Raw genomic sequence first — 13,089 nt, 5'->3', positions numbered from 1 at the left:
CTTCGTTTTATCCCTTTCTCCCCTCCAGCTCCCTTCTCTGTGCCCTGGCCCGGCCCCCACTGGACGCTGTGACCAAGTGCTTTCAAGCACAGTGATGGGAAGAACGTAATGGTAACCGCTGTGTTTACACTTGCTATGTCCGGCGTCACGCTGAATGCTTCCACCTCTGTGTTGACCTATGTGTTGCTGTCACCTCCACTTTACAGAGGAAGAAACAGACCTGGTGAGGAGAAGTACCTTGCCCAGGGCCTCATGGCCAGAACCGGGTGGAGCTGAGATTCGAACCTGGCACGGGGAATTGCAGTGGAGCTCTGGAGTGTATGCCCCGGGGGCAGTTCCCACAGGGCCAGCTCAGAAGCGACTCCTTCCCCCTCGGTGGCCGGTAGGCCACTGAGCCCGGCTGCCGTGGTCCTGCACACATGAGCCTCCCTGTACACCCGGAGAGTCCTTGCTCGTCCTTGACCCCACCTCTTTATCCCAAGGCTTCAATAGGGCTTTCAGGCTGAGGCAGCTCAAAATGTGTGGCAGGGAGGGGCTGCGTGTGTGTCAGTGGACTTAAGTCACTGAGCACCAGCCACTCCTTACACACCCAGGCATAAAGGGTTCCCTGGAGCAGGATTCACCTCTGATTGTTCTGGAGTACTGTGCTGGTGTCTTGTAATCGATGCGGCCCACCTCGTCTCCTCCTGGGTTATTACAGAGGCCCCTTAACTGCACACTCCGTCTCCAGTCCTGCCTCTTCCCCGGTGCATCGTTTACCTAGAGCCTGATGTTTCTAAACCAAATTTAATTCCCGCTCCCCTGTTTAAAAACCTTTGTAACTTCTCATTGCCCTTGGGGTCAAGAGTGAGCCTTTTACGTCCCTTCTGAAGCCCTGAGTGGTCTGGCCCCTACTCACCTCTCCAAACTTATCTCTTACTGGGCCTCATGCCCCTCACGCTGTCATCTTGCAGAAGCTATTCGTGTTTCTCCAGAAAGCATGGTTTTTATCTTGCCTCTGAGCCTTTGCACATGCTGTTCCAGCAGTGCCCCCCTTCGTGCCTGCACCACACATCATAGCACTTGCCTGTCTACTCACTTTTCTTCACCACTGTGACTTGCACAATTACTCACAGTGCTAGGCACAGAGTCGCGGCTCAACAAACCTCTCTTGCATGAATGAATGAAAATCATTCCATTTTAGGCTTTTAACGGGAGTCTGGATCTGGATACCCCCGCCCCCCCCCCCCCCCCCCCGTTCATGATCTGGGTTTGCCAGTGTCGCTGACTCAAGTTCCTCTATCTTTTCAAATGTTTACTTCTTTTTTTTTTCTGCTTGTAAGTTTCTCCTTTCCCATTCTTCAGGCCCTCCTGTTTAAGACACTTTGGAGTGCTTTTCCGTCTAGTCTTCTTGCCCGCCAGCACAGCGATCCTGGGTGGCTCCCGTCCACGTTCAGCAGGATTGTTGAAGACTCTGGGTGCAGCTCTTTCAGACCGCAGGGTCCTTCTGTAGCAGCCCCAGCCCTGTTTGAGCCCTGTTTGCCAGCAACACTGGGAAGGATAGAAAGACTATTGTGTTTGTCACGCAATGTCTTAAAGGGATAGGATTTTTCTCTCAGTGATTTGTTGGTGTGAGCAGGGAGGAGCAAAGAGGAAGGCAGTCTTTGACTTGCATTGGCGGGGCGGGGAGGGAGGAAATCATGGAAAGTAACAAAGGATCTCTACCAAGAAAGTGTTCCCTGGTTACAAGGACTCATCTTGTGGATGTCGATCTAGATTTTCCGAGTGCAGCCCACCTTCCACGCTCCCCAGCGAGGGCAGGATCGTTGTCGAGGTGGCCCAGGTAAATAGCAGTTGTTCTTTGTTGCCTTTTCCTTATTCCAGAGGTTACACTGAAAGTCCACGTCAGTGATGCCAGCACCCACCAGCCCGTCCCAGATGCGCTCATCGAGATTTTCACCAACCAGGTCTCCATTGCCTCTGGCACCTCAGGCACGGATGGCGTCGCTTTCATCAAGTTCCAGTATAAGCTGGGCAGTCAGCTGATCGTCACCGCCACGAAGCATGCCTATGTGCCAAACTCTGCCCCGTGGAGGCCAATCCGATTACCTGGTAAGGTTGTCCCGGCCTTTCTGCGAAGCAGAACTTGTGGTACAGGCTCAGGCAGGAGTCAGGCACACGAGCCATTTTGAAAATAGGGGTTGACATCAGAGACTCTTAAATACAGAGAACAAACTGAGGGGTTGATGGGGGAGTGGGGGAGAGGGGAAAATGGGTGATGGGCACTGAGGGGGCACTTGTTGGGATGAGCACTGGGTGTTGTACGTAAGTGATAAACCACGGGAATCTACCCCAAAAACCAAGAGCACACTTTACGCACTGTATATTAGCCAACTTGATAATAAATTATATTAGAAAGAAGAAAGAAAGAAAGAAAGAAAGAAAGAAAGAAAGAGAAGGAAAGAAAGAAAGAAAGAAAAAGAAAGAAAGAAAGAAAATGATTGCCCTCTACTGCCAAAAATAAAAAAAGAAAGAAAGAAAATAGGGGTTTAGTCTCTGCTTTACTTTTACTTTTTGGTCCTCTGATGGGAAGGAAAAGTAGGGTCTTGTATGAAGGAGGTGGGAGCTCTCACTCAATTTACACACGCAATGGAATCAAAAACCGTAGAGTTTCTCCGCATTTCCCCAGCGTCCTGTTGTGTACCTTGTTGATGATAACTGACAGGATGAGATTGAGGCAGTGTTCTGGAAGGGAGCTTCAAGGGGCCCAAGAGCCACGCTGGCCAAAGAGGCAGGGGGTGATCTTTCTCTTTTCTTCCTTCTCACCTGCTAAGGGAAAACACACTCCTCTGTGTTTCCTCAATGCTCTCGCTCACGTCCAGCACTTCTGATCACCAGCTGTGTGGTGGATTTTCCACACATCAAGCAGTTCTCAGATTCTCAGATGCCCACTGGGCGTCCTACGGTTGAGCTCAGTTCTGACTCTGTCTACCTGGGGACAGCACCAGATCCCACAGGTTAAGGGCTCAGTCCCACATGACTTTCCCACTTCAGATGCCAGTCATAAGTCCCAAGATGTCACCTGTGCTTCTGACCTGTAGATCAGAGGTTCCCCAGCCCCTCCTCGGGTTTGACTGATTGGCTGGAGCGGCTCACAGAACTCAGGGAAAACAGTTGTTAAAAAACAAAAGTCAGCCAAGTAAACTTGAAGGTCTGTTTGGCTTTATTAAGTGATTCATCAGTCAGGCAGCATTCATCCAGCAAGTAGAGGGGAGCTTCAAGGAGTTGCACAAAACAGGGGGCACCTGGGTGGCTCAGTCAGCTGAGCGTCCAGCTTCGGCTCAGGTCATGATCTCACGGTTCACGAGTTCGAGCCCTGCTTCGGGCTCGCTGCTGCCATCGCGGATGCTTCAGATCCTCTGTCTCCCTCTCTCTCTGCCCCACCCCCACCGGCGCTCTCTATCTCAAAAATAAACATTTTTTTAAAAAGCAGCTAACATATGTAAACTACCTTACAGTGCCTAAAACACGGTAGAGGCTCAATAAATAGCACAGTGACTGGCAAAATACCAATGTCAGTGCTCATCTCTGTGCCCCCACACCACTGGACACACACTCCATCAGGGTCCCCATTGCCTCTGGGGACACATCTCATACAGCCCTGGCATCTGCCCTCATACACAAAGTTCTCTGTAGTTGAGTTTACATGTATTAAGTACCTACTATGTGCCATGGAACTCCCCTAGCCACTGAGGATATAGATCTAAAGACACAGAACTTGCCCCTACGGAGTTTATAACTTAGTTTGAGAGTTATGTAGTCAGCCACAGAAGCCATTCCCATCTAAGGAGATGTTTGTGTGTATATGTGTGTAGGGCATCCTGGGGGAGGACTGGTCATCCTAGGTGAGGGAATGAAGACTTCCTGGAGGGGGCGGGAGGGAAGCTGAGTCTGGAGGGTGAAGAGATATTAATATCAGAAGGTGCTGTAAAAAATACACAGGTTCCACGACTCACCCATTCATCTGGGGACACTGATCCAAAAGTCTGCATTTTAACAAGCAATTCCCCACCCCCAGATACTTACAGATAAAAGCGTTCACTAAAGTCGGAGACCACTTCTTTGTGAGCAACGGAAAGCAGATTTGATATAGATACAACTGAGGAGATAGATCATTTGGAAAAATCTTAGAGAAAAGGGGATAAACCTTTAAAGAAATATTTAGCAGGCAAAATGCAGAAAGCCTCCGAGAACAGATGGGAGAGAGTTAAGGGAAAGGACAAAACAGAATTGTAAGTTGGATCTCGCATTTCTAGCTGGTGACAGAACAGATAGAACAGATGGGCAATGGGGTTGAGACACCCACCACTCCGTGCTTCCTTAAAGTTGACTCAATTGATGCAGTAAGTTCAAAGAAGCTCCCTTCTTCTTCCCCACTCCCCTGTGCTTGGGGCTCTCCCCTGGCTTGGGGCTCAGGCAGAGGTAGATGCAGGTGATGGTGGGGGTGGGGGAGATGGGAGGGAAGGAATGAATGTTGGGCTCATAGTTGATGAGTTCAGTGCAGGGGAGATTGGATTTGGGCTGCCTCTTGGACACAAGGGCATTCAGCCTTTAGTTTGAAATGATTTGAGGGCGCTCAAGGGGTTTGGAGGTAGAGGTGTGGTTTGGGGGTCACTAGCATCATGGAGGTCAGAACCGTGACCTCCCAGAAGCATGGGGAGCAGGCCTGGGACAGAACCCAGAGAAAGCCCACAAAATAGGAAGACGATCTTTACTGGATAATATATGAAGAAAGTGTTTGACCACCTCCATTTTTCACACTGAGAAATCACTGGAAACAAGGGAAGGTTAAATGGTACCCAGACACCACAGCTCAACCTTTGCTGGGAGAGCAGCTGCACAGAATAACAGCAGTTTGTTCTGTAAAGTCACACGGGCACTGGGTTAGTCGATACTGAGCCATTGCCTCTAGGGAAAATTCAGGGTTAGGGTCCTGTGAGCCTCCTGTCATAACATTTTCATCAGCCGAGCAATATATCACCTTGGTTTATGTGCGTTCGGGGGTGTTTAAAGACACGTTATTTAATATGTACTGTTGGTTCATAAACATGGAACTCCTGGCCAACAGCTCCATAACTCATGCTTGAACAAAGCTTATCTAACATATATTTTTCCCATGAGCACCTCCCAGCCTTCCTACAGTTAGGAACACTAGACAGCACGTCAGCGCTGTGCCTGGGGGCCGTTTTAAACAGCAAAATCCTGAAAAGAAGCACAGGAATGTGAAAAACTTGGCACTAAATAGATCACCAGAGGATGCTTACAGTATGAGAGCTGAAAGGAAAAAGCGGAGCATTGCCTCGTCCGACCTCAGCTGAGAATGTGTGCATCCAAGACTCAAATTTTTGACCCCTCTGTACTTGCACGGAGAAAGCATCATGAGGGCGCCTGGGTGGCTCAGTCAGTTAAGCCTCCGACTTTGGCTCAGGTCGTGATCTCGTGGTTTGTGAGTTCGAGCCCCGCATCGGGCTGTCCGCTGTCAGCACAGAGCCCGCTTGGAATCCTCTGTCCCCCTCTCTCTCTGCCTCTCCCCTGCTCAAGTTCTCTCTCTTTCTCTCTCAAAAATAAACAAACATAAAAAGTTAAAAAAAATTAAAAAGAAAGCATCATGAGGATTGATTTGGGGGGTCACAAATGAATTTTATCAAGTAGGCACATTTGCAAACCCCAAATCCACAAATAATGAACATTCAATGTACGTTAATTACATTTGTTTTGACTTTGTTAACATGATCATACTTTAATTGCATTTGTTTTGACTTTGTTAATATGATTCTTGGAGAAAAAGCAACGTTTTCCATAATCTCCATATTCTTAAATGAGTGAAATAATGGGAATAATGAGGTTTAATTGGAAGAGATGGGAACTAGGCATGACACCTGGGTTCCTGCCCCACCCACCCCCAGCTGTCTCACATATGGGAGCCCATCATGGCTTTGGGGGCCCGCCAATGGCTTTCTGAGCCCACGTTCCTTATTTCTAAAACTATATTAATTAGACTAAATAATTTTCAAGGACCCACCATGTCTTTGATTATTTTCTCTGTTTGCCTCATTAACATAATAAAGATACTCTTAACTAGAATCTGACAGAAAAGCTGACCAAACCTTGGACTTGTCCATTGTGAGAGCAGAGTAAACTTTCATTGTCATGCATGCTTTTGGAGGTCAAGAGAGCACTGTTGAGGGTACCTGGGTGGCTCAGTCCGTTGAGTATCCGACTCTTGATTTCGGCTTAGGTCATGATCCCAGGGCTGTGGGATCAAGGCCCGCATAAGGCTCTGCACTGAGCATGGAGCCTGCTTGAGATTCTCTGTCTCTCCCCCTCTGCCCTTCTCCCCTGTGTGTGTGTGCTCTCTCTCTCTAAAATAGTAAATAAATAAATGTTTTTTTAATGTAAAAAGATAACACTGTCGATATTGCAGATAACTGGACAAGGAATAGAGAAAAGTAGGAAGCCTCCTGGTTTTGTTTGCATGTGCACCCTTGAGAGATTTTGGAATGGATTTCTTTTTTCATCCTTGACAATAGTTCCTGGAGAATGTGTTGGTTTTGCGCTTTCAAGGAAGGAGGTGTAGATTGGAGGGGGAAGCCCAGCATTAGGAGAGCACCCTTTACCTTGGCAAGCAGGTGAAACAAATTCACCTGTATAAAATGAGTCCATCAACTAAAGACTGTAAGCCCACATCTGAATTATTTCCATCTCCATAGCCGTTGCTTCACCAGACCTCAGACCCAGTTCATTTGCCCCCTCAAATGACCCTCTATGTTACCGAGCATTCGTGTCTTAAAAATTTGTACATGCAGATATGTGTATATGTGTGTGTATATATACATATATATGTATACATTACATATATATATTTACATGCGTGCATATGTAGAATTGTGTCAATTTGCTGTCCTCGGGATAAAGTTTAGACCCTCCTCCCCTAGCTGCGTCTCCCTTACACATCTCATGGTCTAGACACCTAGGCAGTTTGTCAACTCTCCTTGTGACTCCTTTTGAATCTGACATTGTGCCCGCTCTGTGTTTGTCCACACTGTTATTCCTTTACTGATGTTTTCTTGGCAACCTCGTCTTATGTCTTCCTGGCTGTTTTCTGCTCCATGAAGTCTTCCTGACTCTCCCAGGTAGAGTTACATGTTCCTCTCTCTCTACTTACCAAAAACCAAACATCTACCTGGTATGATAAGAACCCCCAGACATCACTCAGCATCTCTTCTATGACAGGGGTCCAAGAGTCGTTCTGCCACCTCCTACCCTCCGGGGCACTCGGTCGATTTGAGGTGGGCAGTCCCTTCCTTCCTGCTCCAGGAGGCCCCTGTGGTGTCCCTCTTGCCACGCAGCACACTCAGCTACAAGGGACCGTTTTTCTGTCCTCCAGAAAATAAGGTTTGAGAAAGGTTGCTGGAGCAGATGCCTTATGTATGGAAGTACCAAATGTTTCAGGTTAGAAGTGTTTACAGAACACCCCACAATGGTCACGCACATCTTGAGAGACCGCAGGGCCCAGGACATACCCCTCAGGATGTGCGTGAACTCTCCAATGGGACAGGGCGGCCCATGCAGGCAGCATCACGGCAGTGACCCTTTCTTCTGGGCCATTAGGTACCCAGTGCCGTTGGCCGAAGGCGTCATTGTTAAAGAAGGTCAAGTGTACCTTTGAAGTGGTTGCAGAGGATTTACCCAAGTTAGGACTCCCCACTTTAGTCCTGGCTCACACGCGTTCCCTGGTCTCCCATCCCCCAACCTGGTGTAGATTTTTCTCCCAACTTTGAACCCCTAAGATGAATTCTTTAATTTCTTACTTTTTTTTTTGTTTTTGAATTTTAAGTCATAATTCATATACCATGAAATTCACCATTTTGAAGTGTGCAGTTCACAAGATGATACAACCAACACCACTGATTAATCCCAGAATATTTTCTGTACCCCTGAAAAAAAAGCCCAGACCCATTACAGGTGACTCACTGTTACCCACTCCGCCCAGGCCCTGGCAACCACTGACCTCTCTGTCTCTATGGTTGGCCTATTCTGAACATGGAAGATAAATGTATCTCTACAATATGTAGCCTTTTGTGTCTGGCATCTTTATTTCTTTTAAACGTTTATTTATTTTGAGAGAGAGAGCGCACACATGAGTAAGGGAGGGGTGGAGAGAGGGAGAGAGAGAATCCCAATCAGGCTCCGCACTATCAGCACAAAGTGCCACGCAGAGCTTGGTGCCCTGAACCATGAGCACATGACCTGAGCCACAATCGAGTCGGGACACTCAACCAGCTGAGCCACCCAGGCGCCCCGCGTCTGGGATCTTTCACTTCACGTAATGTTTTTATGGTCCATCCGTGTTGTAGCGTGAATCAGTACATTTTTCCTTTTCATGGATTAATAGTGTTCCATTATATGGATGGACCACATTTATTTATCCTGTTCATCGGTTGGCGGATTTGGGGGTGTTTCCACTTGTTGGTTGTTATCACTCATGCTGCCATGAACATTCATGTGTATGTTCTTATGCAAACATATATTCTCAGTTCTCTTGGGTCTATACCTACGAGTGGAATTGCTGGGTCATATGGTAACTCTGTGTGTGATATTTTGAGAAACCACCAGATTGTTTCCCCAGCACCAAGATGCGTTCTTTTTTTTTAATGTTTTATTTATTCTTGAGAGAGAGTATCAGTAGGGGAGGGGCAGAGAGAGAGGGGGACAGAGGATCTGAAGCTGTCAGCACAGAGCCCAACATGGGACTTGAACTCACCATGCTCGAGATCATGACCTGAGCTGAAGTCAGTTGCCCAACCGACTGAGCCACCCAGGCGCCCCCCCAGGCACCCCCCTCCCAGGTGCATCCTTATTGTTGCTCATGGCACCAGCCAGCTTCTACTCATTGTGCAGCTGCTTCTGTGTCCCAGTTCTCTTCAAATGTAGAACCTTGCAGATAGGGACTACCTCCAGCATTGATCTGTTGTCCGTGTCCAGCACTGGACCTCATATAAAATGACAGCTAGATAAGTTGACTGTAGAGCGTATATAAAAAGAGAGATCATGTCCAGGGTCAGCTCACTGGTCCCCCCTGGCACTATTAAGAGCCAGCGGTGCTAAATAATGGATATTCTTAGCACTTGATGTTTCTGGTCCCTGATAATTTCCCAGAAACTCACTTTACCTCTCTAGACCTTGCTTTCCTCATCTTTAAACTTGGACTGGATAAAGTCCAGGGCAGGGGTCTCTGAATTTGAGTCTGTGTCGCATAGTAGTGGAGGACAGACTCCAGAGTTCCAGTCCTACGCTCAGTATTTACCAGCTGTGGGATCTTGCACAAGTTAATTCCTTATCTATAAACCTGTTTCCTTACCTGTCAAATGGACGAGTTAATATCTATTTCATAGGGGTGCCTGGGTGGCTCAGTTGGTTAAGCATCTGACTTCAGCTCAAGTCATGATCTGGCAGTTCGTGAGTTTGAGCCCCACGTCAGGCTCTGTGCTGACGGCTCGGAATCTGGAGCCTGCTTCGGATTCTGTGTCTCCCTCTTTCTGCCCCTCCCCCGCTTGTGCTGTGTCTCTCTCAAAAATAAATAAACACTAAATAAAAAAATTTTTTAAGAAAAATAATATCTATTTTACAGGGTTGAGATTTAAATAAATTACCAAAATTAAAGCCCTTAGAATAATGTCTGACATGTTACTAAGGGTTCAGTGACCTTAATGAGTATTATTATTCCATAATACATTTATTTTTTTCTCTTGGATTCATATTCTATCCAGAAACTTACAGGCTTTGTGAATTTTGTAGTTAGAAGTCCAGGTCCTTAAGCAAGAATTTTTAAAATGGCACAAGTTCTCTCATCTTATTACTTACCAGAATAGGGAGTAATGTTCTCCTACCACATGGCATATGTTAACCTAAGCACATATTTTTAAAGTCTTTTTTTAAAGTTAATACCTAACTTTATATATTTTCCATTCATATAATGTGTAATTTAATATACTCCTAATGTGAAGGGGCGCCTGGGTGGCTCGGTCGGTTAAGCGTCCGACTTCAGCTCAGGTCATGATCTCGCAGTTCGTGGGTTCAAGCCCCGCATCGGGCTCTGCACTAACAGCACCAAACCTGCTTAGGATTCTCTCTCTCCTTCTCTCTCTCTCTGCCCCTACCCACCTCTCAAAATAAATAAATAAACTTTAATGGATATGTGAAGAGATTCAGAATCTTTACTAAAAAATTCTGGTGAATAAAAACTAGTTGACCATCGTAGCGTAAGCAGTTTTTATATGGGAGATTGCAGTATTCCCGTGGCAATTGGAAAGCCTCTTGCTAATCAGACTTAAATGAAAAAAAAAAGTTTCCTTTCTCTCTACTCACAACACTCTGACACCAAATGAATGGGGCTTTTTCTCAAACCAACCAGTTCTCCGACTTTGGACGACACCTGGGTGTCCTACAATTCAGTTCAGTTCTAACCTTAACTACCCAGAGCTAGTGCAGACCCTACAGGTTAAGGTCTCAGACCCAAAAGACTGTCCCCCACCAGTCCCCCAGCTTCAGACACAACTCCCATGGTGTCGCCTGGGCTTCTGGCAACTGGCTATGGATCAGGGGTGTCTACAATCTCTTCTCGGGTTCAGTAATTTGCTATAATGGCTCACAGAACTCAGGGAAACATTTATTTACATTGGCCAGTTTATCCTAAGGGATATCATGAAGGATACAGAGGAACTGCCAGATGAAGAGGTGTACAGATGAGGTCTGGAAGGGTCCTGAGCATGGCTGACAGCTTCTGTCCCCATGGAGTTGAGCCGTGCCACCCTCCTGGCACGTAGATGCGTACACTGATCTAGAAACTCCCCAAACCCTGTACTTTTGGAATTTTCACGGAGGCTTCACCATGTAGGCATGATTGATTATAAAGTTAATATCTAGCCCCTCTCCTCTCCCTAGAGAATGGAGAGGCGGGGCTGAAAGTTCCAAGTTTCTAATTACAGCTTGGTCTTTCTGGTGACCAACCCCCATCCAGGAGCCCACCCAGACTTGCGTCATTAGAACAAAAGATGCTCCTACCACCCAGGAAATTATAAGGGATTTAGGAGCTCTGTGTCAGGAGCCAGGAGCAGAAATCAAGTATGTATTTCTTATTATGTCACAATACTAAAAATCCGTATTGTTGTTGACTGATTTGAAATCAGAATAGCAAGAATGCAGAGTCCCCAAAAATTGGAGTGGGCATTTTGATTTAAATGTCAGAATTCCCTTATGTCCATTTTTACTTCTGCAGTATTTTCTTCACTGAGCCTGGGCCTGCTTCCAGAACGATCTGCGACTCTAATGGTGTATGAAGATGTTGTCCAAATAGTCTCAGGATTCCAAGGTATGTTGAATATTGAAAAAGAAAAGTGACTAACTTTTGGGCCAGCCACTAAAATCCTATTATAAGACAGCTTCTTTTCAAATGGTGATGGCAGTAAATTTACCCAGAGCTGGATACTATGCATGTTGTCCTATGAGTGCACAAACACACTTGAATTGTGGTTAAACTCTCCCCTGGCTGTGATCTTGTTTGTTTTAAGGCCAGCCTTTAACTGGGTGAGAGAAAAGAAAGGGCTTCACCACTCTGTCCATACCACATCTCTCTTTCTTCTCCAACGCTGAGAATATTCACCTCATGATTTCAGAGCCCAGGACCCCGTCTGAGCGTCACTGAGCAAAGGTTCATAAATATTCAAGGAGGTAGAGTTTCAGTCTTGCGCAGTGAAAAGGATCTGGAGATCTGTTGCACAATAATGTACTTCATGCTCCCAAACTTAAAAAATGGATAAGATGGTAAATTAAATACTGTGTGCTTTTTAACACAATAAAACAACCCCTCCCCCTTAAAAAACAAAGGAAGAAGTGTTCATAGCCTTCAAGAGTGGCCATTTTCTCTGTCTTGTCCCTCATTGTCTTAACCCCTCTGGTATGTGGTTGTGCATCAGAATGTGCCCTTATACCTTCTAACTTCTCTTGCAGAGAAACCAGTACGGAAGGCTTGAGAGGGATTTCCCTGTGTTGGTGGTGGGGTTAGAATTGGGAAGAACACTGATGTCAAACGTATTTGTGCCAAAGTCAGTTTCTTTCTCTAAAGCATGGGCTAGAGAGCACTATTTCCTGGCTCTCAACGTTCCATCGGATTAATTTTTTTGTTTACTTCATTTTAATACCATTTGACACAAATCATTCTCTACCTCACCACATTCCGGTGCCATTTGCAAATAAGGTGATCCCATTTATTCCTTTTTTGAGTGGCTGTGGAGACCCTGCAGAAGTGGGCATGCAGCCGTTATAATTAACATATAACACTGTATTCCTTTTAGGCATCCAGCATAATAATTCGAATTATGTGTATATTGCAAAATGATCGACACTGTAAGCCTAGTTAACACCCGTCACGTGTAGCTACAAATCTTTTTTTCTTGTGATGAGAACTTTTAAGATCTACCCTCTCAGCAACTTTCAAATATACACTACAGTGTTATTAACTATAGTGACCATGCGGTACATGACATCCCCAGGACTTTTTTATCTCATAACTGGAAATTTGTACCTCTTGAGACCCTTCACCCATTTTCCCCCAACATCCCACCTCCGGCAGCCACCGATCTGTTGTGTTTCTATGAGTTCGGCTTTTTTAGATTCCACGTAGAAGGGAGACCATGCAGTGTCTGTGCTTCTCTGTCTGGCTTGTGTCACTTCGCATAATGCCCTCCAGGTTCAACCATGTTGTCACAAATGGCAGAATTTCCTTCTTTTTTCTGACTGAATAATATTCCACTGTATTCCACTTTTCTGCATCCATTTATCCATTGATGGACACTTAGGTTGCTTCCACACCTTGGCTCTTGTAAATGATGCTGCAGTGAACATGGGGGCGGGGGGAGTGACCAGGGGTTTCTCGAAATGAGGGAATGATTATGCTTCCTTCTCATGTTCTTCACTAAGAGAGGAATCGTTAGTGTCTTGCTCTCATTTCGACTGGACTACATTCTGATAAAGACCGAAATGATCTTTATC

General features: G+C 46.1%; 1 protein-coding gene across 1 annotated transcript in view; it reads left to right on the top strand.

Moving 5' to 3' along the window:
• Window positions 1-13,089, top strand: part of FAM171A1 (family with sequence similarity 171 member A1) — a 134,354-nt gene that overhangs the window by 70,437 nt on the left and 50,828 nt on the right. The window contains exons 2-3 of the mRNA XM_042991142.1: window positions 1,864-2,091; window positions 11,318-11,410. Of these exons, the coding sequence (XP_042847076.1) occupies window positions 1,864-2,091; window positions 11,318-11,410 (321 nt within the window). The remainder of the gene's footprint in view (window positions 1-1,863; window positions 2,092-11,317; window positions 11,411-13,089) is intronic.

Source organism: Panthera tigris, chromosome B4 (assembly GCF_018350195.1).
Source record: "Panthera tigris isolate Pti1 chromosome B4, P.tigris_Pti1_mat1.1, whole genome shotgun sequence".
Taxonomy (NCBI): domain Eukaryota; kingdom Metazoa; phylum Chordata; class Mammalia; order Carnivora; family Felidae; genus Panthera; species Panthera tigris.
This window is presented reverse-complemented; position numbering and strand designations above follow the sequence as displayed.